The sequence below is a fragment of the Myotis lucifugus genome, unplaced genomic scaffold (genome assembly GCF_000147115.1).
Source record: "Myotis lucifugus unplaced genomic scaffold, Myoluc2.0 scaffold_199, whole genome shotgun sequence".
In the NCBI taxonomy this organism is placed as follows: Eukaryota; Metazoa; Chordata; class Mammalia; order Chiroptera; family Vespertilionidae; genus Myotis; species Myotis lucifugus.
The window spans coordinates 1,361,366-1,388,210 of NW_005871247.1; the positions used below are offsets into that span (position 1 = coordinate 1,361,366).

General features: G+C 42.1%; 1 protein-coding gene across 1 annotated transcript in view; it reads right to left on the reverse strand.

Annotated features, from left to right (window-relative positions):
* Positions 1-16,816, reverse strand: part of LOC102438132 (protoheme IX farnesyltransferase, mitochondrial) — a 118,492-nt gene extending 101,676 nt beyond the window's left edge. Inside the window, exons 1-3 of the mRNA XM_006097374.3 lie at positions 16,694-16,816; positions 12,432-12,565; positions 10,229-10,550 (exon numbers count right to left, since the gene is read on the reverse strand). Of these exons, the coding sequence (XP_006097436.1) occupies positions 10,229-10,550; positions 12,432-12,565; positions 16,694-16,736 (499 nt within the window). The 5' untranslated portion in view covers positions 16,737-16,816. The remainder of the gene's footprint in view (positions 1-10,228; positions 10,551-12,431; positions 12,566-16,693) is intronic.
* Between the last annotated feature and the right edge of the window lie 10,029 nt (positions 16,817-26,845).

Sequence of the window (26,845 nt, forward strand, 5' to 3'; positions counted from 1 at the left end):
AAAACTGGATATATGTCCACCTTACACCATTTTCTATAAACAAAATTTTTAAATGTAAAATATAAAATTATAAAAATATGAGAGGCCCGATGCATGAAATTCGTGCAAGGGGCGAGGCCCTTGCAGCCCTGGCTGCCTTGGCCCTCGCAGCCCCAGCTTCGTCCAGATGGTCCTGCTGTTTGGTCTAATTAGCATATTAGCTCTTTATTATATAGGATAAGATTAAAATTTCAATAATATTTATATCTCCCTTCTGTGTGGGAGAGCCCAATAATTATGCACAAACGAGAAACCACAAGGAAAAAAATATTGATAGATTTTGTTACATAAACATTTGCACATAAAATAATCATAAATAAAAAAAGAAACAAACAACATATAAGGGATAAGACATCTACAATAGGTATATAGAATGGGTTCAAATCTTGACTATAGAAAGAACTCGTACAGATAATGAATAAAGACAAATGCTGAAGACAGGAAAGGATAGAAGGTAAACAGAAGGCCATTTGCAAAAGAAATACAAGTCACCAACTAACATGTGGAAAATATAACACCTCACCACCAATTTAAACAGAGACTTAAAACCTTAAATGCCACTTTTCACCCATCAGATTGGTAGTTATTTAGAAAAATATATGATTATCTATCATGTATTGGTGAAGGATGATGAGTTGGTGGTCACTCCGGTAACAGCATACACAGGTAAAACCTCTCTCCAGGGAGATCTGTCAGTGAAAATCAGTTTTCAGAGTATCCATACCCTTTGAGCCAAGAAGGCCACTCAGATGCACTTATCCTAGGAAAATCACCATAACTTTAACTTCAAAGATAGTTAAGTCAAAGAGAGAGAAACATGGATGTGAGAACTACATTAATTAGTTGTCTTCCATATGGGGATTGAACCCGCAACCTGGGTATGTGCCCTGACGGAGTCAAACCCTCAACCTTCCAGTGCACTGGAGGACTTTCCAAGTGAGCCACCCAGCCAGGGCCAAAAGGAGGTAGTTTTTTATGGATTTTATTTTATTGTTTTAGAGAGAGAGGAAGGGAGAGAAACATCAATGTGAGAGAGAAACAGTGTCTGGTTGGTTGCCTCCCATACACACTCAGATCAAGGATCTAACCCGCAACCTGGGCCTGTGCCCTGACCTTTCTGTGCCCAACAATGCCCAACCAACTGAGCCACACTGGCCAGGGCAAAAAAGGAGGTAGTTTTAATTACATTGACGAGAAAGCATGCCTATTTAAGGAAGAAAGCAAACAACTGAACAAAATGTATATTATGACCCCATTTTTACAGCACAAACCCAACAGAACTATATATGCATTAATAGAATATAATTAATATGATATGAAATATACTGGTATAATTAACCTTCCTTGAACCTTTAGTATGTGCTAGGTTTGGCACTAAATTATTTACCTGCATTACCTCTACAACCTTCACAACAATCCTAGAGGTAGCCTCCGTTTACAGATGAAGCAGCCGAGGCTTAGATATTTGAAAACGTGTGACATCCTCACAAAGTAATAAGTGGTAGACCTGAGATTCCAGCCCTGCCAGTCTAACTCCAGTGGCGCTGCCATTAATACGAACATTACAACTCAGACTGTGGGCAGAAAACGCTGAAAAACTGTATTCAAAAGATTGGTAACTGCACAGCCTGGAGGGGACTTTGTGTATGTTTGTTCTGTCTTAAGAAAACACTACCTTAAAAATTTTTTTAAAGTCACCAAAAGAAGGTAAACATATTAACACAGAATACTTTAAAAAATACACAAAATATTTACATTTTGAGCTTACATTTATTTAAAAAGCGAAACTATATGAATGAGTTGTACAGAAAAAAAATTTAGAATACACCAAAATGATGAAAATGGTTATTATTTTGAGGATCAAACTCTTCTCACTTTTGCTTATCTGTACTTCTTATTTTTTCTAAGGTAAACACGTAATATAATAAAAACTCTACTTTCACATTTAATAAGCATATAATTATCAAGGTAATTATTTCAAAATATAAATTAAATTTCAAGAATTCTGCTCAATATTTTTATGAAAATGTGGAAAATCTCTTGTATAGTATCTGATAGCTGCAATCTACTCAAAACTATGAAGCAATCTAAAGTAAGATTGTATCCTCTACTCCTGTTTCTTTTTTCTTTTAATAAAAAGCAACACTCTGGGCCCTCGGGGGTAAACATCTATACACTGACAGACTTGACATCAGTTCCATCAACTGCATAACCTATTGGTTCCAGTAAGCAATCTATTTTATTGTTCTGGTCTCAGAAAATGTGTTGTAGCTTTTCTGCACAGATGTTATTTAGGAAAAAAATTCTGCTTTTTATTGACCTATATTAAGTATAAATTCCGTTTGGTCACCAAAGCCTCTTATGATCCTCATCCAACATTTCTTTACCCCAGTGTGGTCCTTGCAACAAAGTCCAAAAACACATTGTAAATAGCTCAGTTGGCAAGAGAAAATCAAGGGGGACATATTATTTCTTTATAAACTCAATCTTACTTCCTTTCATAGAAGAAAAGTCTTTAAATGACATTAGCACCAGCACACATCTGGCCCAGATCCTGGCATCAATGCCAAGGCAGCAGGCTACTGCTATCCTACTGTCCTGCAAATGGCCACTATATGGCCCTCCACCTTTTCTAGTCAATTTTTCTCAGTTTATCACAGCTATCAACAAAAGAGGCCAAGAAAGAAAGACTAGTTCTATAAAAGAGATCGCTAATTCCCAGATATTTCTGCCTCGGCTATCATTAGCAATAAATGAATTGCCCTGAAGAGTACAAAAGAAATCAACTGATAAAGAAAATAATCCCACTGACTCCAAGATGTGTAAATTCAAGTAATAAACTAAATAGGGAGGGAAAAGGTCAAATAAAAGGGTAGAGGTCATCAGAAGGGTGCTGCCTCTGTAAATGGAATGAGCAGAAGGAAATGACTTTAATTCAATTAGCTCATCTAGAAACCTGGGGCATGGAATATATAAAATGGTGCTGGAGGAATTTACTGCCTGGGACTTCTGTATCTGTAGCAACAGGGGCGGCTGCGCTCCCTTTCTCCGGTGCATCCTGCTTTTGCACAGCTCTGTGTGGTCCAGGTCCTGCCCAGCTGCTTTTCCTGCTGCCCGCTGGGGAGGACTGCTCTGGCTCTCACTGGGCGAGTTCTCTGCATCCAGCCAGACCAGTGGGCCTGGGGCCGGCACTCTGCCTGCACAACGCTTACTTCACTTTCTCAAAGGGTGGTCCAGGACCACCTAGCATCAGATCTTCCAGCATGCTTGTCAAAAATGCAGATCTCTGGGTCCTGTCCCGGCCTACAGGATCTGAATCCCTGGTGACAGTGGCCAGAGAGCACTGTCTGAACCCACGTGCTGTGCAGGCTCCTTTGCATGCATACTTACATATGGGAAACAGTAAGCCAATGGGCACCACGCGGCATGGTATGTTCTATTAAAGAAGTAATGCAGTCACTGCTCTAGATTTTAGACACCATGTTTTAAATATCAAACTCTACATCTGCCTACTTGGATATACAACAATATGAGGTATATAGAAGAAAAACCAATACAACAGCTAGCCTGAAGGTAAGATGTGGCCACAAAAAAAACCCATCCTAATTATCACACTTTCCTCTGTTCCTAAAGAAATAAGCATTGAGAATTAACTTTAAAAAGTGATTTTACATTAATTATTTAAAGTAGCTCTTTTAAGACTCTAAAAAGAGGAAACATGGATAATTATTTCCCGATTTGGCAGTCAATCAGCACTGACTTCCTAACTGCCAAATAAAACACCTCTTCCTAGCAGGCACCTCAGACTCTAGCATCTGGAAGTGTGCATCACTTCCTTTATGAAACGTCTCTTCTAATTTCTGTGACAAAGCACTTCCGTTTTCCTTTCTCTGGTCATATTATTCCCTTGCAGTCTCCTAATACACTCTACCTAATTTTTAGAAGGGATGCACCCCAAGGTCCTGTCCCTGGCCTTCTGCTTTGCTCCCTCTACACACTGACTTTGGCAACCTTGATCACCACCATGGCTTGCAGCCAACTCCATGCTGAAGACCCCTCCTTCTTCTGGCCCAGAGTTCTCCTGAGCTCCTGTCCTTCACAGCCAACTGCCCCTGCCCACTGAACCTCTTCACTGGATATGCCAGTGACAACTCAAATTCCATGTGTGCAAAACTCCGCTCATCATTATCCCCCAACCAGTTTCTTTCTTCAGAGTTCACATTCTTAAGGCTCAACACCACCACTCATCCAGTCTTCCATATCAGAAGGCTGGATGTTTTTCTAGAGTAGGGGCAGCAAACTCAAATGCCTGTGAGGGCACCCGGGCATTTTTTAACTTAAGGAACAAGTACACAGCCAAAACCGGTTTGGCTCAGTGGATAGAGCGTCTGCCTGCGGACTGAAGGGTCCCGGGTTCGATTCCGGTCAAGGGCATGTACCTGGGTTGCGGGCACATCCCCAGTGGGAGATGTGCAGGAGGCAGCTGATCGATATTTCTCTCTCATCGATGTTTCTAACTCTCTATCTCTCTCCCTTCCTCTCTGTAAAAAATCAATAAAATATATTTAAAAAAAAAAGGAACAAGTACACAGCTCTTAACACAGTCATTTCTATGTAGTTTGCAAAGGTTAACTTATTTAATACTCAGAACAACCCTCTGAAATAGGTATTATTATTATCCCTACTTTACAAATAGGTAAACTGAGGCATAGAGAGATTATGGAAACTGTTTAAGGCCTCTCAGTTAGTAAGAGCCAGGAATGAATGCAGGGACTCTGCCAGAGAACTGGGTAGAGTACAGAACTGTTAAGGAGCACAGGGCTCGAACTGGAGCAGGCTTGCTTCCCCTAATGGTAGTCAAGGTCTTTGCAACTCTAGGTCCCAAACCTCCTCAGCACTCCACCACATCTACCGTCTGTTAATTCTATTTCCTTCATATTTTTCTACATCTTTCTCTCCCCTTTTCTCCTTCCCCACCACAGCCTTAGTTCAGCCCAAGTCATTTCTCAATTGGTTACCAATGATTTATTTACCATCATTCTTGAGTCTCAATAGTCAATGCTCTTTAGCTGGGGCCAGAAAACTTTTTCTATAAAGAGCCAGAGGGAAAATACTCAGGCTTTCCAAGCCATAAATTTTCTCTATAATTACTCAATTCTGCCAACATAGCATGATAACAGCATAGAACAAATTGGCATGGCTGTGTTCCAATAAAACTTTCTTCACAAAAACAGGCAACCCTTTCTCAATAGTACTGCCACTGCAGTCTTCTTAATCCATCCTACTCCTTATACTGAAAGACATTCCACATGGTCCCCACACCTTAGAGAATATAATAAAAATATTAAAGTATTTAAAAAAAAGAACCACCCACAGTGAATGCTTTTATAACCATAGGGCAGTAAAAATATTTCTAAGCACACAAAAAACCAAAAAACAAAAAAAAGAACTAACAAATTTGAAAAATCTCAGCAGGGCAAAATAAAACAGTGAAATATCACAAGTAAAATAAAGGAAAAAGAAAACATTTTAAAAAATTAATGCATATGATGGATAAAATGCTAAAGAGAGCTCTAAAAACATCATTAACCCGTTTGAGTCCCAAGCAGCGCAATCGCGCTGCTTGGTATTTCTCGACATAAAATAAGATGCTAAAGCCCACCAAAACTGAGAAAATAAAAATGAACACACAAAAATCTTTTTTAGTTTCAAATAGGCAACACTGGTAAAGACAACTAATTCACAAGCATGGAGTACAGAAGGAGTCAGATTCCCACATGCCGTTGGAGGGAATGTAAATTAAACTATCTTTTTTAGGCACAAACCGGTTAGTCTATCAAAATTACATTATTTAAAGCTAGCAATTACATTTCTAAACACTTATCCTACACAAGGACTCACATAAGTATACAAAGATTTATATACATAAAAGTTAATAACAGAATTGCTTTTATTTATTTAATATATTTTTATTGATTTCAGAGAGGAAGGAAGAGGGAGAGAGAGAAATAACAATGAGAGAGAATTACTGATCGGCCACCTTCTGCACACCCCACAAAGGGGATCAAGCCTGGGACCTGGGCATGTGCTCTGACCGGGAATCGAACCATGACCTCTTGGTTCATAGGTCGACACTCAACCACTGAGACACCCCGTTCAGGCGAGGCTTCATATTTTAATAGAAATAGGATCATTATACACACATGCATACATAGTTCTACAACCTGTCATTTTCTCTTTAACAGTGTAGCTTTCACTGACAGCATTTACTTCACTGCATACCATTCCATTATATGGAACTGCCATTATTTACTTAACTAATCCTCTACAGGTAAACGTTTAGGGTGTTTCCAGTTTTTTTGCTATTGAAAGCAATTCTGGACTGGCTGGTGTGGTTCAGTGGTTGAACGTTGACCTATGAACCAGGAGGTCATGGTTTGCTTGCCGGTTTGATTCCTGGTTGAGACATATAACTGGGTTGCAGGCTCGATCCCTAGTGGGGGTGTGTGTAGAAGGCGGCCAATCAATTCTCTCTCATCACTGATGTTTCTATCTTTCCCTCTCCCTTCCTCTCTGAAACCAATAAAAATATATGTATATATAAAATTTTATATCTTTATATCTGCATATATATGGCTACATTTTAAGTAGGAGTTTCATCTAGAATGGATGAAAAAGGTACTTTTCCAGTTTAAGATACTCTGTTTCTGTATTATTTGAATTTCTTTTTCTTACAATAAATTTATATTAATTCAGTAGTATTTAAAATCTGCTTAAAAGATAAATAAATAAGACAAAATACGTACAAAGTGACTGTGTTCCTCCAAAATGCCCCCCAGGTCTTTCCCTTGCTGGGGTGGAAAACCTGTGCCAGTGACAGCATGGCCTGCTTCACTATTCACCCAGGAAGTGCCTTTCAGCACTCCAGTCACACTGCACTACTCAGCACACTTCAGCTCTGAATATGCCAGATGCCTCTGCTTGCAATCCTTGCCTTTTCTGCCCAGTAAACACTCATTCACTTCAATTCCCTCCACAGGCAAAAGAACACTCCCTTCTCTGGGTCCCCCCTCTGCCTCATGCACACATCCCTTATAATTCCTATAACACTAATTTCCCTAATGATGCATATAGCAATGATAATAGTATTGATTATAGCTAATTAAGTGCATACTAGTGCTGGGTAGGCACTTAATGCAGGTGTTTTACCTGCATTATCTCATTTAATCCTCACAATGAGGCTATGAAGTAAGTGCCACTATCTCTACAGGTAAAGAAACTAAGACACTCTAAGGTTAAGAAATTGCTCAAGATCACACAGGTCTTAAGAAAGAGTTCTGGGTTTGAAACACAGATGTATCGGACCACAGCTGTTCTATTTTTATATATGTACATGCAAACAAAATCTCCCCATTAGACTGAACTTATTGTTATCTCTGTATCTCCAGTAACCAGCACCAAGGGATATGTGGTAAACACCAATAAATACTGAAGGCAGGCAGTCTCTGAGTATGGAAAAGGGTCTTAATTGTCATCATCTAGTCCCACCCACTACACAATGCAGGAATCAATTTCCCTCAAAGATGATCTGTTTCCATTTAGATAGTTCCAATGACAGGGAACATTGCCTAACAAGGCAGCCCATTTCGCACCTAAATAGTTCTCCTAAGAACTCTCTTTCACACTGAGAGAATCTGCCACCCTGTTAGCATGTGCAATCTCCTAGTTTTGTCTTCTGGACTATAAGTTAGCAGCATTGTTCCTTTAAATCAATGGAACTACAGATGTCTAAAAATGGCTATTATGTCTTTCTCCTTTCCCTCACTTTATCCCTCCTCCCTTCTCTTTTCTAAGCAGAACAATCTCATCCCCCAAGTTGACAAGGTTTCCACATCCCCTCCTTCCTTGTGGCTGCCCTTCTCTGGGGGACTTCAGTCTGTCAGTTCCCTCTCAAAAGCGAGTCCTGCCCAGCTGGTGTGGCTCAGTGGTTGAGTGTCAACCTATGAGCCAGGAGGTCACAGTTCAATTGCAGGTCAGGGCACACGCCCAGGTTGGGGGCTCCATCCCCGGTGGGGGGTGTGCAGGAGGCAGTCATCAATGATTCTCTCTCATCATTGACATTTCTATTTCTCTCTCCCTCTCCCTTCCTCTCTGAAATCAATAAAAATATATTAAAAAAAAAAAAAAAGCAAGTCCCTACCAAGTGAGGAGCACTGTACCCAGAGAGCTAGAAGTGCTCAACAAATATATGGCATGATTTCTGCCCTGAAATTCTTTGGAAAATACAACCTATATTGAATAATCAAGTGTTTACCTGTAATTATTTGAAAACTAACCTCTGAAGGTCTCCCATGTGCCAGTCATGTTGCTGGGTACTTTACGTGCATTATATGATTAAATTCTTAAGTGATTTACCAGCCATATTCTGAGTGTTGAGGAGGGAGACTTGGGCTGAGAGCAGCAAAAGAAGACTTAGTGGAGAAGCCTTGAAAGGATGTGACTGGTCTCCATGGAGGAAGGAGTATGGTGGGGTGGAAAACAAATGTTTCTGTGGAAGAGTCTAACCATTTCCGATTATAATGTCCCTTTAAAGTCAGGCTGAGTCGAGGCAGGAGGCAATACAGAGGAACTGCAGACTCTTGGGCAGGTCAGGAACACTGAAAGCAATGCCTTAGGAAATTCCTCTGGCAGCCCTGGGTGGGATATAGTGCAGTGGAAGGAGAATGAGGCAGAAAGAACAGTTAGGAGCTGGAGCAATAATAGTCCTATATGTCTGGACCCGAATGAGGATGGTAGCTTCAGAAACCATAGAGGCACCACAGAGGGGCCTACTGGTGCAGCTGGAGGTTAGACTGAAGGGGAGAATGGAAAGCAAAGAATGTGCTAAGATTTCTCCTCGAGGAGAGGCGAAGAATATTGGCTTTGCTGACAGAAATGGGACATGACAGACTGAATCTGCAGAGTGCACACCGAGAAACTCCTGCTCATGGCAGAGCTCACTTCTGGCGCCCAGACGGAGAGGCCTTGTTTTCTGGGTGACATCCTAGAATCACACCTTATCTATAGTCCTTCTCACATGTCAACAGGACACTCAAACCAGCACTGAGACATAATTTCAAAGATACCACCCGAAATCAGTCTCACCGCTGTAGAGGTGTACGTTTTACTATGATTCTCTGTCAAGTTCCCTATGTCCAAGTGCCATCCTCCCTAAAAGGTTTTCTGTAAGTGAGCTTGGTCACTGAGGAACAAGATGTGTCTGATTTGTCTCCTTTTCCCCTGGATTTCAGGCTCAACTCTCTTGAAAGACAAACAAACAAACAGAAACCACTCCTTCTTTGTCTCTATTCTCTACTCTCAAAGCCTCTCTGCTTCATCTGTTCACTTGCCGATTTTGACTCAACAATATTATTTACCACTTTCTGTCCGCAGAGTACCAAATACAACTTTACTGTTTACCCACTTCTTCTCCTTATTCTCATCCAGAAGAAACGGAGAGACCAAGTCTTCCGTCTGCAGGATGACCCAGGACATATAGTCCGAACAGCATGAACCCAGAATAAGCTACTTCTAAGTTTAGCTATGAGATGGGATGATAATAACAAAGCTTCTCCTGACTCATAGCGTGGTTGTAGCAACCAAATGACATTATTATGGGTTAACACCTAAATGCATGCAATTGTTTTGGTGCAGTTTGCTACAATTAGGCAAAAAATCTGGTCCTAAACCTCCTTTCAGGAAAGCACTCAAAACCCCTTCATACCTGGGACAATCCCAGAGGTCCTACAAGAGGCAAACATCAGTGAGTGGGAGTCCCAGTGGCCACTGTGGTTCCACTGCACACCACGCACAGCAGTGCCGTCCGTCCTGCTGTGGAACTCAGACAGACAGACTCATTACCGCACTGCATCTTTAAAGGACAGCAGATGCAAAAAACAAAAGTCAGAAATAAGCAGGATAAGTATTCTACTTTAATTGTAAGTAAATGAGGATATTCTAGTACATGTTTAATACAATACTATTACAATTCTGAGTAAATAGAATTCAGAAAATTTGACTTCAGATCTCAATTAGAGAGAATCTGCAGTTTCAAAATATTCCTGTTGGAGTAGTAAATAAAATCAGCTTTTTGTTTAACTAAAAATAAAGTTTCAAGGAAGACTTTAACCATACCAGAAAGACAAAGTACCTGTGAGTTTGATTTTGGACAGTCGAGCCAAAATTCCTGGCAAATCGTCCACACGCAGCTTCATCTCTTTCCACTGCTTTTCATCTTTTGTCTCTTTTCCCACATCTACTGAGGCTTCAATTATTGAGGCAGATTCTAGTTCTATCAATTCGGTTTCATTAGGCTTTCTGGGCAAAGATAGGGTAGAGGGTGCAAAAGGCTTCATCTCATATACTTCCGCTTTGGCTTGACTCGAAGACGATTTCTCAAGGAAAGGAGAGGCCACTGGCTCTGACTTTGGCTTTATTTGCTGGAGGAGGCTTCTGTTCAGCTGTGTGACATACTAAATTTAAAAAGTACATGTCAGTATACAAAGCCAAAATGCTCTTAAATGGTTGTTTAGTTATACCTTGTATCAGTCCGACTTTTATGGTACTTTAAAGATTTTCCTCTAACTTTATAAAACACAGGCACATGCACTAATATTAAAGTGCTTGTTCCATGGAAGTCATTACCAGTGGTTCTCAACCTTCTGGCCCTTTAAATACAGTTCCCATAAAATTATTTTCGTTGCTACTTCATAACTGTAATGTTGCTACTGTTATGAATCGTAATTTAAATATCTGATATGCAGGATGTGATATGCAGGATGGTCTTAGGCGACCCCTGTGAAAGGGTCGTTCGACCGCCAAAGGGGTCGCAACCCACAGGTTGAGAACCGAAGACATAAGGAGAAGACAATTAATTCCTCTGCAATAGTTTTCAAATTTCTAGAAATTCCTAGGAATTTAAGTTCCTTGAAAGAAGATATTTTTATTTCTTGTTCATCTCTTCCAGAAGTCCCCTAATGTAGTACCAGAAACTGGTGGTTTAACATTCAAGTACAATGAAAAAGTTTTCTATAATCAAGAGCCCAAACACCTGTTGAGTGCCATGTTCCCAGGCAAACAGTGCAGTGGGGCTCAGCGGACATGCACATCCCAGGCCTATGTGACTTACAGCAGTGTGTATGAGGACAGAACATGGGCTTTAGAGCTACACACTCTCCATTACTTACTTGCAAAAAGTAATTACTACTAGCATTCATGAGGCACTTCATAGTTCAATAGAATGCATATTGTTGTAGTTTATATAATATACATATCTCATGTAAGCTTTGCAACAGTTGTTAAAGAAGATGGGTCATTATTAGTATCTCTCTCTTTAATTTGCAGATGAGGAAATCAAGGCTCAGAAATAAACTGACAGCCTAGATTCAACAACCAGTTAGTTACAGGTGGCCCTGGACATGGAACCACTAACCTGATAACTAGTTAAGAGACTTTTCCATTACACATACTAGTCTTAGGAATTACAAACTCATGAATGAATCCAAAGTTCTGTTTACATAAAAATGGCATAATATATATTTGAGTTTTTCTTCTAAATATCCATTATCCTTAAACCCCCAACTTAGAAAGTCTTAACATTACTGTAAATTTAAATCTCTTACCAGAATAGTAAGTTTTTATAAGACTTTAAATTTTAAGTTAAAAAAAAGATGAGAGAAATTTAAGAGGATTTTAGATTATGAATTTGCTATTATTTCATGCTTGCAATAATTTGTTAGCTAAGATTTCTCCATTCTATGATACTTTCTACTTGAGAAAATGTCAAATGCCCTCATTGGTAATTCAGAGCAAATTACTATGTTGCCCATAATATCATGAACCCGACCTAGACACAGGCCTACAAGAGGACTGAGATATATTATCAATGCCCACTACAAAATGCTGAGCAAACTACTAAAAACTCAATTTGTTCGATTCAGACATGCATCTGAATGCACTGCTAATGTAAAAAAACAGGAGGGCCACTATTAGAGCAATTATTTCTGTATTACTGTTGTATTCACAGAATTTTAAAGAATTTATAAAGTATTATAACAGTGCAGCTTTCTCTAATTTTAACCTAGTAAAACCATGCCAGAAATTTTCAATATTTCTCCAAACTTAATCAGAAGTTCAAGATCATACTTTTAAGCTCAAACACCAAAATTATCCTGGTTTCAGTTAAGAATAATCAAAGCAAGGGATTTAAGTTCTGAATAAACTGAAGAGGACACTAAAAGTCCTTTTTAAACAGTACTTCTTAGTACTCCTCTTGTAACGTGAATTTCTGAAATTCCTGCAAATTGAAAAGGAAAGGCTGAAGCAACAGAGCAAGGATGGTCTTCTGAACATACCATGCGCTTGAGGAAGGTGAAGTGCTGAAATGTAACCCACTGCTTGCTGGCGTTCCTAAAAAGATGCATAAACTTGTGAGGGGATGCCTGCACAGCTCTTCTTTCTAGATACCAGACGCATCCTCCTACCCCTCCTGTAATAGAGCAGAAGGGAGAACAATGTTAAAGTGATTAATGCCTCTCACCAGGGATGACTGCGCCTACCCAGGAGCAATGCCTGAACCATGGTAAGCAATGCCTATGAGATGGGTTATAAGTTTGAAATGCTCTAGTCCGGATTTGTAAATAAACACAACTTAGGAGCCTTACTGATAAATCTGCAAAATTCTTCACAGGCTAGGGAAATCTTTCAGCTCAGGATCATTATGCTTTTGTTATATTGAATGCCAAAATGACCACACTATAGATATTTTTAAGAAGAAAATATAAAACAATCAGTTCAATCACTTCTTTAAAAGTATAAAATGAGAAGCATAATTTTTCTCAATAAGTAACTGTAAACTGGAAGATATATTTCAGGTTACTATTTTGGCCATGCCGGGTAAGCCAAGTAAGGGGTGAGGAAACAGTTCTCAATAAAGTATGAGTTTATCAATCTTGTTGGGAAGAAATTATTTTTGTAGTATAGGCCTTTGGCTTTTAATCATTCTTTTAAACCTTCTTTCAAATATCAACAAATCCAACGCTCCTGTACAAGGTCTCTCCTAGACAGGCCTTCCATAGTATAATGGCCCAGACTCTCCCTTTCTGAGTCCCTCCTCCCGTGGCTTCCATGACACCAAAGGCTCCTGGCTTTCTCTGCCTCTGCTCATCACTTCTCAGTTTCCTATCATGTCTCCTCTTGCTGTGCCTGACACATTAATCCCTGAGCAATTGCAATTACGGACAAAATTTAAATCATCAACACATCTCTAGAGTCATTATGCCTATTTCCAACTGCTCGCTTAGTATCATGGATGGGTTGCAATAGGCCTCTAAGAACACTTTATCCTCACCCATATCTCTACTCTGTCCCCATTGAAGAGAAAACCATTCTCTCAGGAACAGCTTGAATTCTTCCTTCATCATTTAATAACCATCAAGTCCAGTCAACTATGAAAGATATGTCAAATCTGTCTACTTCTTCCCATTCCTATTTTCCATTCTATTCTCTTATCTTACATTTGCACTATTGTAATAGTTGTAGGATTCAAGACAGTCATCTCTACTACAGTAATTTCTTTCCCTGTCCAACTTAAGTTCCATAGAGCAAACGGTTTTCTTCCTGAAGCCCAACATACATAATTACCCACCCAAACATGTAATATACCTCACTGCAGCCAGGCTGTCTCATCATCGCACTCCACACTGGTTCACCTTTATGTCCTTCGCCTGCTTACAGCTTCTTGCTTCACCTGTCAAATTTTCAGTCTCTTCCAACTATTCTATTACTTCACACTTTTCTATACTTTTTTAATACAAATTGTTTCCACTATGTTTTTTAATTCCTTGAGACTCACTTTTGCTATAACACAGCAGAGTGCTTTCCATAGAACAATGAAACAATAGTTGATGACTGTATCAGCCCATAGCTTACTTGGACTGGGAGAAGCACTGGCACTGCCCTTTGGAATACATGGCAATTATCTTAGACTGTTGATAAGTCACTTCTTCACTGAAATCAGATTCTCAAACCTGTTAGTTATAAAATGCTTATTTTCCACAGAGGTGAATGTGTGTTTACCTGTACATATATACATAAAGGGATAGCAGTGTATTTTAGGGGAAAATTTCTTAAAATCAATCCTTTAATATTTCAGTTTTATTTATAATTTAATGGTGTATATTTTCCCTTCTTACCCTTAATATTGTTCTTTAAGGTAATAGGACCTCAATATTAAATAATTGTGTCTAGAAGACATTAAGGTTTTATTGTATGGGCCTTAAATTTCAAAATCAGTTTTTAGTTCCTCAGGTCCAGTGAGAAATGCATGTTGCTGGGAGGGAAAGAATCACCAGGCAAACTATCTCTCATGAATAGGTAGATGAAGTGAGATTTTACAAAATGGCAGTAAGAAAAAACAAAACAAAAACACCCACATCTAGGAAACTGTACTTTTAAATTTTGAAAATACTTCATTTAGTCAAAACATGTTACATTTGTATGAATCGGTGCCTAGAATGTCAAAGACATTTCAGCTCTCTGTAAACAAACTTAGGTTAAAAGATACACAGGATACAATAGATACATTACCATAGATACATTAAAAATCTGCAAATATGTGGCCACATCCACTATTCACCATCAATAATGAGTCATGATTGTAGGGGTTTTAAATTAGGTGAGTAGACAGGTAACTGAAGGTCTTGAATTTTCTTTTAATGACTATAAAATACTTCAATTTCTAAAAGCAAAATCAGACACGACCAGTAGCTACCTAATATAGCCCCAGATGACCTCCCTGCCACCCCTTTCACCATGCTGCTTCCATATCGAGCTCTTGTGGCGGATCTTCCAAGTGGATCAGAGTAGGTCACACAGATATTTTTGGCCATTATATGCACAGCTTCAAGAAGCTAAGCTGTCTGTTAATTCCTTCTTACCCACACTAAAAGACTGATCCAGCTACAAGCCATGTGGACCACATGTATATGAAGCCCACTTCCTAGACCTGGGGGATTCTGAGCTGCCCAGTGGAAATGTCCTATGGAAAACTGAAAGTACAGAACTGAAAGGCAGAAAACCAGTTAGTGTGAGGAATCTGAACTGGACCCTCCATACAGAGGTGATAATTCAAGCAATAAGAAAGGCTGAGTTCTCTGAGAATGAGTGTCTATAGTCAGGATCAAAGAACACTGTCAAAGATGGTAGAAGATAGCAAGTAATTCAAAAAGAATCACAGACTTTAAAAAACAAAACATCTTTCATTATGGGAAACTTCAGTCACATACAAAAGCAGAATACAATGAGCCCCCGTTACTTTTTCCTCAGCTTCAACAATTACCAAACCAAGGCCAAGCTTGTTTCATTTACACTCCCTCCTACTTCCCACCCTCTTCCCCACTTTTGAACCAAAAGGGACCTTTGAAACCATCTAATTAAATTGCTTCATTTTATAGATAAGTAACTACAATTCCAGAAAAGTCAGATGGTTTGCTCTGAGATCACACAGACCAGAAAAGACCCATAAAATAACAATGCCAGGAGGAAAAAGGCATGTCAGACTCACAGTGATCGATACTGACAGGCGCTACAGAGAGCTGGTGAGGCATGGGGCCTGAAAAAGTTTCTGGGATTTGTAAGAAAAAGGAGTCCTGGGATTCTATCATCCCCATTATGGACCAGCGGCAACACGTTACTCACCTAGCCATTAGTTATCACTAAACTACTGGGGGGAAAATAATTCTCAACTCCTCTCTAATACCTCCACCGGGGCAAATTTCATTCATTCACAAGGAATTACTGCGAGCCAACAATGCACACCAGGTACTGTTTTGGGCACTGGGGTCAAAGAGGGGGACCAGAGAACGGCCCCTCCCTTCCCAGTGTTTACATTCTAGCTGGGAGGAGCATGTGATGAACCGGTACCGAAATCAACAATGGGAGCCTGTGCTGGCCACCCTGGGAGGACAGGGCCCAGAGAGAAGAGGGGCAGGTGCTCTGCTGCAGACCGGGCAGGCCCCTCTGAACAGGCGACATCTGAGCTAAAACCTCGCCAAGGGCCAACCAAGAAGGCGCACTCCACCGTCAACATGAGGCTGTTACAGGCTTTTCAAGCGGGAGGGTTGCAACGGGGGCCACGCGGAATGGCACGAAGCTAGGAGTCAAGCTGCGGCCCGCTGCCTGCAGCTGTCATCGCCGTTTTCATTATCGTCGCAGCACCGCGACCCTCCACATCGCAGGAAGGCTGCGAGCGGGGCACAGCGCTCCCCCGTCCGGACTGCCGGCGGGCAAGCACGGAGGCTCGGGGAGCCAGGGGGCTCGGGGAGCGCGAAGGTTCCGCTATGTCCTCTCTCCAGCCTCCACGCGGTGCAAACCAACAGGAGCAGAGACAGCGGCCCTCGGGGCGGGACGGGGCGCGGGGCGCCACCTGCACCGCAGAGCGAGCCCAGACCCCAGCTCCGCGGCCCCTCCGCTTCAGGCTCCTCCAAAGGTCACATCCCCACCGACCTCAGCCGACCTCGCCAAGGGCTCCCAAGGTTGCAGCCAGCCCCAACCAGGTAGAGTACGTGCCAAAAACAGGGGAATTTCCCCAAAGCCGTGCCCGAGGGCGGTGCAGTACCTGTCAGGAGGCGTGAGGAGAGAGTGTGCGGGGAGGTGGCCATCACGCACGACCCCGGCCGCTCTCCGGGGGCCCCGTGTCCTCTCTCCTCACCGGCTGCTGGGCGCCGCCATCTTCCTTCCCCGCCCCGTACACGAAAGGGGCTTCCGGTGCGTCACTTCCGGAGTGGGACGCGGAAGTAAAGGGCTGCGCTTAGAGATGCGGGGACTGGGATCCGCTCGGGACCGCTGGACGCAAGGTCGGAGAGCGGAGGGACTTTCGGAAAACGCGAGGCGCTCGGGCGGCGGCGGCTCCAGAAGTGGCCGTAGCGGACGGAAGGCCCGCGCCTCCGCCCCGGGGCTGGCAGGTGTCCTCGGGCCGCGGCGGGAGAGCGCGGCGACGGGCCGGGCCGGGCTGCGGAATGCCCGCGGGCGGTTCAGAGGTACTTTGGGATTCATGTTGGTGCCCGAATCACCAAGAGGAAGTGGTTCTCGGACGAAGCTTCCACCCTCCAGTCCGATCGCAGTTCCCGCTGTACTGTGTTCGCTGTCAGGTGGGAGGACCGACGTCCTGCAGGTTGCGTGCTCCTGGCACACCCCCGGGACGGCAGCGGTCAGAGCCTCTTCAAATGAAGCGGGTGCGCCCAGAGGTTCAGATTTGGGGCCCTGGAGTGAGATCTGCACTGGAGTCCTGGCTCCACCCCCTGACCTTGACCTGCCCGGGCTCGAGTCCGCTGGACCTAATAGCTGTCCAACGGGGCTAATGATACTCTGTGTGTTGTGGATGGTTGAGAGAATGAAATCGTGTCTCTCCAGGGGCTGCCAGGGGCCTGCACATATAAGACCTAATAAATGGTCACTTGTGTGGTGATTTCGAGGCAGATCTCAGCAGCCCTCCCCTCCTCTGTTCTCCTGTGTGAGTTCCACAGCTAAAGTACACGGAAGAAAAACATGCAGCCTTTGAAAAAGAGCAAACAGGTAACTGGGATTGTAAGGGCAACTTCTGTCTTCAAGGCTGAAGTGATAGTACTTTGGCTCACGGTGATCAACAAAACGCAAGGTTGCCCTGATTCTGCAGGAGCTTGCGGAGGACCAGCAAGGGGAGGGGCCTGTCAGGTGGGGAGTGTGGTGGGACCGAGACCGCGGTCTCGGGGAGCTGGGGCAGGCAAGGCCTCAGGGATTTAAACTTCCTACTCAGTTGGAGGAACAGATTTTTTCTTACATGCAAGGCAGGGAGAAGGCACTCCATGGGGAGAAAGAAAGCATTAAATACTATGTTAAAAGTTTTGAAACTCCTAATTTTCCATGTGTTTTTATGAACGTGATGTTTATATCTGCTGCAGACATTATCCTCTTTGTGAACAGCATGTTAAGGCTCACAGAGGTTTAAGTGATCCGTCCAAAATTACCCAGCTGCCGAGGCCTGTGACAGCGTTACTTCCACCACGCCATGCCATGCAGCCCTATGCACCCAAGCATCCTGAAGGGTCACAGCTTCTGTGATTTATAAAGCGCAGGATTTCAGTCATGGCTGCCTGTCACAATCACATACAGGGCTTTAAAAATTACAGATGTCTGAGCCACCTCCGGACCTATTAAATCAGAAGGGGTGTGGAATGGATGGAAGGGACTTGTACTTTTCTCTTTAAAGTACCACAAGTATTTGGGCACATAACTGAGAATTACTGGAGTTCAGATTTTTTTTTTAATTAACTTGACAACACAGTTATGTCTAAAATGTTGATGAACATGAATATTTTATTGCATGTACTCAGAAATCATGAATTCCCAAATTCTCTAGTCTTAAGATAGACAAGGTTTAATAGACATTGTTCCTCCTTGGCCAACATATTTTTCCTTCATTTAAAATCCTTTCTAAACACAGGGCCATGGTCTGATTAAATACACAAATGAATGCATGGGTTATTATTTATTGAGAGGAACCAGAGTAAATGTTTTATGGGAGAAATGCCTAAAATACGAGTGCATTCTGGCTTGATTGGTCAGAAAATGCATTCATCTGTGTAATATTTGTAGTCAGCCTGAGTCAATAGTACCAAAGCACACTCTCCTGAAAAGTAATCCCTGAAGATACTTCTGGAAAGGAGAGGGTTCATGGTCACGTACATTGCTATGACCGCACATATCTGCAGGGAGACTGCGGAAACGAGGAGTGCAGTGATTCCCTGGGCCAGTCACCGGCCATCACGGTGGACCTAGACATGTTGCTGTTCTGAGGACCGTGAAAACTTGGGAAATGCTAGTCTTATGCGCGCACACACACAAACACACATGAACTAACAATTTTGGAGATTGGACTATATTCGTAAGGACAATTTTTATTCTAAGGTGAATCAGATTTCCTGGTTTCAAACGATCTTGCTTCATTCGACTAACTTTTCCTGGACAAGTTCCCTTAGAAAATTCCTTAAATAAGCTCTGCCTCATAATAGGGCTTGATATCCATAAGCTCAGACTTCTCAGTTCATAAAGATTTAGAAAGTGAGGCCCAGACAGGTAGGTAATTTCCTCTAAGTGATAAAACTGACATCCACGCCAGCATTTTTCCATCTCATTGTCTTTATTGTTCCTCATTCTACCCGTAATGTTTTCACTAATGAAATGATGTAGGGTCTCACAATTACACATCTTTATTTAACTTTGGATTTTTGGATATGTACATTTCAAGTAAAATATATTGTGTAGATTATGTTTTTAACTATCTGTTAAAAATACTTTGTTAGGCCCTGCCTGGTTTGGCTCAGTGGATAGAGCGTCGGCCTATGGACTGAAGGGTCCCGGGTTCGATTCTGGTCAGGGGCACATGCCTGGGTTGCAGGCTCAATCCCCAGTAGGGGGTGTGCAGGAGGTAGCCGATCAATGATTCTCGCTCATCATTGATGTTTCTCTCTCTCTCTCCCTCTCCCTTCCTCTCTGAAATCAATAAAAATATATTAAAAAAATACTTTGTTAGTATTGCTATGAAAAGAGATACATTATAAAGAATTAAAAACATTTTTAGCTGACAGCATAATTTTAATTATCTCATAATTATTGAAAGTTGAGTTGTAGCATTCAATTTTATGTTAATGTGGTCATTACAATTATCACTTGCTTATGTATTTTATTTTATTTTTTGGTTAATCCCGCCTCCCCCCCACCCCCAGGATAATTTTTTTCATTTACTTTTTTTTAGAGAGAGTGGAAGGGAGCGGGGGAGAGAGAGAAACATTAATGTGAAAGAGACACATTGATTGGTTGCCTCCCGCACACACCCTGACCGGGCCCTGGGATGGAGCCTACAACCCAAGTCAGTGCCCTTGACCAGAATGGAACCCAGGACCCTTCTGTCCGTGGGCCGACACTCTATCCACTGAGCCAAACCAGCTAGGTCTGCTTATGTATTTTTAAAGTTTGATTCTAAATAATCATTATAAAGCTTTGTATCTTTTAAAAATTGATGTTATCAAACTTTACCTAGATAATGGCTCCTCTTATTTTCCTTGAATGTTTCAGCACTTATTTAAAAACCAAGCTGTTCTTGAATTCAACTTTCTTCTGTAGTGAATTTGTTGCAAAATTTGAAATAAAATTTCTTCTTGAGAGTCTTTCTACGTGTACTGAATTTTATACCATATGACAGGACTTCTGAGTAGATGCTAACTCTTTCAAAGTCAAGACTAAAGACTACATTCCCAGCCTCCCTTGCAGCTTGGTGTGACTGTGTGACTAATTCTGATCAATGGGATGTAAGCAGAAGTGATGTGTTTAACTTCTAAGTTTCCTTAACAGTAGGGAGCAAGTCTTTCCTTGTTTGATATGGAGCTGCCTTATTAGCCCTGGGCTGATTACATAGGGAAAAATAAAACTCACTTGTTAACACACTGTTACTTTAGGTTTTCTGAACTAATATACCTGACTCATGGTCAGCTCAAAAAATGATAGCTCTTACCATTAAATGACTCCCTGTATGCTTCAAAAAGCAAAAGTAAAATGTTAGTAGTTTCTAAGAAATACTTTGAGAGGGAAAATTTGGGGTTGTGTTATTCAAAAATGTGTTGTAATAAAACAGCTTGATGAAGCTTATGGAACTCAGAATCTAGAAAAAGAAAAACTTTTCTTTTAAAAAATAAGGATTTGTATGATTTGTATGTTCTTTCTATGCTATTTAGGAATGAGGGCACATGAATTTACACCTCAATTTGTTAGACACAAGATTTGTGATGTGGAGATTGTTGCTAAAGATCATCCGGCTTCCCTCACTCTGGTGGTCACCACACTTGTTTCTCACCAGTAGCTTTTGCTGCAGAGTAGACTCTGCGTAACATTCTTTAGGATGAGGGTACCCCATCCTCAAAAAAGAGAGCTAATTTTGATAAAGTACAAGGATATGGCATGTTACGAAAAGTCAAGCTTTTGGAGAAAAGTCAAAGGGATTAAAATATTGGGTTTTGATTTCACATCTCTTTGGATTTAGTCTCTTGAGATTCCTGGCCTTTAGATTTTCCTCCCTTGAAATATATTCCTGACCCCTACCCATCATTTTTTTTTTTTTAATCCTCACCCGAGGATATGTTTGTATTGATTTTAGAGATACTGATCTGTTGCCTCCTGTATGGGCCTGGACTAAGGATCAAACCTGCAACCTTTTGGTGTACAGGACGATGCTCCAACCAACTTAGCCACCCAGCCAGGGCCCCACCATGACTTTTAATGGTTCTTTCCCTGGTGCCATGTTTTTGGGAGTGGGTGGTGATAGTTAGGCCTGGGTATGCTTCTTGCTTGAGAGAAGTCCTCTGCTTTGAAAGGGGGCCCTGGAAAAATGTGATGCTCAGGCTCCTCCTAGTCAGACGAGATCTGCCCTTCTGGTCCTTTAGAGGCGTGGCAAGGTGTCTTCTGCTACACTAGGCAGTTTAGGGGTAGGGAAGCACAGAGCATTTATTTCATACGGACTGTGCCTTTGGCTGTCTGTCTTCATGACAACTCTACTGAGTCAAGTCCAATCAGAAGACAGAAATCACACCAATTACCTGAACAGAGAATTTAACATAAAGATTAGCACATAAGAAGTTGATAACTAAATAACTGGAAGGGTAAAAAGAAAACTGGTGTCACAGATGTACAACTACAGGAAGCAGCTACCACTTCTACAGCCGGGGGAATGAAAACAAAGTCAGGAGCATTACAGTTGAGAAACAGAGGAGCAGGGCAGGTGCTGCTGGTGCTGGGGTCTTTGAGGGAGACCTGGCCAAGCTGGTTCTCTCTGTTTTAGAAAAACCGCCCCCTGGGCTCAGCTACGGCTACTGGAGTGAAGAAGCATTGGGCTGAGCTACACAGGAACTGCAAGCAGACCAGAAGCAGACAGGAGGAGGAAGCTCCTACTCCATGGCCCAGTCTTGCATCATTGCTGCCCTTATCTGCAGAGCCGAACAGTGAGCTTCCAGGAGTGTGGTGTGCAGACCAGAAGCTCCGAAGCCACCCTTCTATTAGATGCAGTAGAAGGGTGGCTTCAGAGCCAGAGCAGGTAACCCCGTTGAGTTCTTATTTAAATCGATGTTTCACTCTAAGTGTACAGATTAAAGTGTACAAATCAGCCTCCTCTAAGCTTGAATAGTTTAAATCGGTGCCTGGGATCTCATAACAATTCTAAGGTGACCGATAACAACAGGATAGGATCCTCGTCCACGATCACTCCAATGAGACATTGCACCTCAGCTGTAACCTGCCGCTAGGTTTCCATCCCAGGGCTCACTTCTTGACTTGGGGTACCAAAGGGGAGAAGTGCCACCCGGGGATGCTGAAGTCAGCCAGTCCCAGGAGCTGAACCATTGCTCTACGTCAGAGTAATCTGGTGCACGTGTGCCTCATTCTCTCCCCGAGTTCTTTTACAGCTTGGGGTGGCCACATTGTTCAATTTGCCTAGAGAGCTAGGAGGAGAAACCTGCTGGCAAGGCTTCTGGGGGTAATTTGTTTACTGCGTAAACAGCGGGCATGCTTTCCCCCTTTATTCTCAGGAAGCAGGGCTGAGAGTGTAATTTCAGACACTGAGGCAGCCACCTTGAACTCTGAAGTGACAAGCATGAGGACAGCAAGCACGCTGAGATGGTACCGTGGAAAACGAAGCCGGTCCTGATGAAATGGCTGGGCCACTGCCCAGGTCCGGGACATCCACCTGCAGGCTTACTGCTACCAGCATATAGTTAGGCTCAGGCTACCGTTTAGTTTCCTGTTCACTGCTCCCTGGCCAACCCTCCCTCCAGGACAGGATTGCTGAGAGCCTGGCCTCAAGCTCGCTGAGGCAGAGGACATGAAGACACAACTGCAGTCATGTCAGATAGCTAGGAGGCATGTCCTGTCTCACAAAAGTAAAGGAAATCTGAATATGGTGCCTGTTTCCAATATGATAGGATACACAGTGATTTAAATAACAGAAAAATAAAAGAAGCAATTTTGTGCAGATTCATTGCCTGTCTTGTTCCTTTGTTCTTTGCTGTGCCCAACTCCTTGATGATGTCAAAATGTCCTGCTTTCCCACACCCCTCTCCTGGTTCCCTCCTCAGCATCTTAGAGCCTCGTGAAGAATATGGTGAAATGTTCCAAGGGGAGCAGGTAACAGGTCCTACTGGGCAGTAGGTGGAGGAAATCATAACCCATAAATATCCTTAAATACACAATTTATATTTAGCTACCAGGAACTCTTAAAAATGGGTCTTATATATTCTGGTAAATGACCCATCAATATTACCAAAATAGAGAATTCCAAAATACAAGAAGACTTACTAAAGGCAAATTAATAAGAGAATTCCAGGAAAGTGACTGTCCAAACCATAAGCTCCTGGGAAAGCATGGGCAGCACATCTTTTTTAACGTGCGGGACTAGCTCTCCTCTATGGCTGCTCTTTCTCTCTGCATTTGTATATTTACGATGAGCAGAACGTGAAGATGTTGATTTTTTTCTTATAAATGTCAATGCATATTTGCAAATATACCATTTGTTTAGCACCTACGGTGTAGGAAATGCTTTATCATGATATCTCATTCACTTCTCACAATAACCCTGAGGCAAGCTATTCCCATTTTCAGATGAAGAACTCGAGGCCTTAAAAGGTTAAATAATGTTTGCATCGGTAGAAAGTGAGTGTTGCAGCTAGAATGGAATCCTGTCTGATTCCAGAGCATGTGTTCTCAATCCTAACACTGGACGGTCTCCCATATTTTATGTATTATAGAGTCCTCATTATCTGGCATTTTTTCATAGGAGTCTAGAGTTTCACATTTCATCAAACTAGTAAAGTTATTGAAGTTCAGCCTCAAAAAATTACTTGATTTTACCTTTTCTGACTTGGGTTCAATTTCCTTTGACCTCAGTTTCCGTATTTGTAGAACAGGAGTACCAATATCAATGTAATAGAACAGGTCTATGACTTAAATTATGTTGTACTTTCAATACTTAATGAGAGTTCATTTCTGGACACCTCCACATAATACTCATTCCAGAGATCTACCCAAGCCTTCTGAATCAAAGTCTTTGGGGGTGGGCTTGGAATGTAGTTAAGAAACAATATTATTTTATAAAAATCACATAAGCTTTGCATAAAAATGTCAAGAGTACAGAAAAAGAAAGAAAGCATTTCCAGGAGAGAAGGCTACTCAAGGAAGGTGATGGTGGTGGAGACAATATTGATGACAACCATTCTCTTTATTAGATGTTCCCTACCTGCCAGAATTTACAGATCTCATCTCATTTAATCACATTTAAACTTTCAGCCTTATAACTAACACATTCTTCACATTTTTAGGTAAACTAATTGAAGCTCAAGGTCTTTGAGAAAACTGTATTAGTTTCCTAGGGCCACCATAACAAAATACCAGAAACCAGGTGGCTTAAAACAGCAGATGTGTATTGCCTCCCATTAAGGAATAGGCAGCGCCATGCTCCCTCAGAAGCCCCTGAGGGGTCAGCGGGGGACCTTCCTTGATTCTTCCCGCTTCCTGTAGCCTCCTGGGCTCATGGCAGCAAACTTGAACCTCTGTGTCTGTCTTCACATGGCTTCTTCTGGTCTCTGTCTTCACAAGGCATTGTGTGTGTGTGTGTGTGTGTGTGTGTGTGTGTGTCCACATTTCCCTGGCATAAGGACATGAGTTCTATTGGGTTAGGGCTCACCCTAAGGACCTCATCTTAATTTTATTACATCTGCAAAGATCCTGTTTCTAACTAAGGTCACATTCATGTGTACTGTGTACTGGGGTAAAGATGTCAATTGTGGGGGAGGGGGCGAAATTCATCCCATAACACTACCCAAGGATACAATGGCTAGTAAAGTGTGGAATTAGATTTGAACTTAGGCGATGCTAGAATCTGGCCCCTTGGTCACCAGACACCACACATCCTATCTCAGTGGACTGCACTTGGGGAAATTGTATCGCAATGCCTTGAGAAAGGGGAAGGTATAATACATAAAAAATAATCTTGAAACAATCCATTAGAAAATTATTTACAAGAGCACAAAGCTTTGGGTTGGTCTCAGATATTTCCTCTGCAACAGTTAGATGCCAAATGACTCCACAGGGTTTTGAGGGGAAAGTTATGAGCTAAGAACTTTATACCCAGCAATTTGTCTTTCAGTGGGCCAGGCAGGCATCCTCAGAAACGCAAGGGCTCAGAAAATATTCCACTTGTTGAAAATCTATTTGAAGATACATTCCAGTGGTTCACAGGGTTTGGGATTATATAGACCAGAAAAAAATTCAAGAATAATTTAGAAACCAACATAGGAGTGCCAACTTTTAACTTTATAAAGGGGTTTGAAACAAATCACACTACCATGTGTAGTGTACATATAATCACTTCAGAAAAGATAATGTTAATGCCAAAAATATTAAAAGGACATAATCTGATAGCTGTTTAAATTGAATAGTTTAGTTTTAAAAAAAATATTCGTGTTTAATATATTTCACCCCAGAAGAGTGAAAAACTTTTTCCATAGATAAGATCTCATCCGTGAACGGGTGTTTGGAAACCAGGAACCGACAGAGACACAAGGACGACATCAACTGAAAGTGACTGGCTAGCATTCGTGATTTATGCAACCGAGGGAAAAATATTATTTGAAACTGACTGTAATCATTTCCATTTTCTGGGGAAAGTTTCAGTGGGAAAATAAATCTCTGCAGTGCTACTCCCTGCCACATGCCGGGGTTGGAGGAGGGGAGAGAGAAGATAACTTGTTCCCTCAACCGACATCTGGGTTTCCATTCAGTCTTTTCCAAGTTCTCCTGAAAATATCCGTGAAAGGACCACTCGTTTAAAAGGATGTTTGCACATGTCATTAATTCTCCCTCTCAAATTCTCTCTGAGAAGAACGCCTGCATTTGAAACCAGGGGTAGCACCCATTTGGCTGTAATTTCTAAAAATTTCTGCAACTTAGAGTTTAGGTGAGGCCAGATTGAGAAAAAACCCATCCACCCATGATTCATGGCATATAAAGGATGAGACTCTTGTATGGAGAAAGAGAGGGGCCCGTAAGTCAGCAAAATTCAATCAATACTTCCCTCCTCGAACTTGGAGCGAGAGGGGCTGGGCGCCAGGACAAACAGAACCTGGGAGTGAGTGTCTCAGGTACAGACACAGCGGCTGCTTGAAGTGTTCAATCACATTCAGACTTGGAAGGAGTTCCCAGGCTCAGTAACGCAGGGCAGCTGCGAAGCTGGCTCCCGACTGAGGAAGTGGGTTCCAGTGGGGAAGCACTCCCTTGGAGCAGTGCCCCGAGCCCGGGCTGAGTGTGAGCTGGAACTACAGCCAGAAATAGAAGCTGCGAGGCACAGCCGTGAAGTTCCTACCTCCTATCTATTCCCTTCCTCGCCTATCGCTAGAAAGTAATAATATGGCAAGTCAAACTGTGATTTCCCCTGTCACAGGAACATCAAAGATCTCAACATTTAGACATGAACTGAATAAAAAATTTGCAACCTTTACTGAGGGACTCTACCATGGTGACAAATCCTCAAATCTACATGACAGGACACACACAAGCTTTACCTCTTGTTCACTTAAAGCTTGATGCGGGCCGTGTGATGCTCAACACGGCCATCCTCCCAGCAACAGCTGGCAGATCCAGGCAGCTTCCCTCCTGTGACTCTACATCCCAATAGGTGGCCTCTGCGGTCACTACC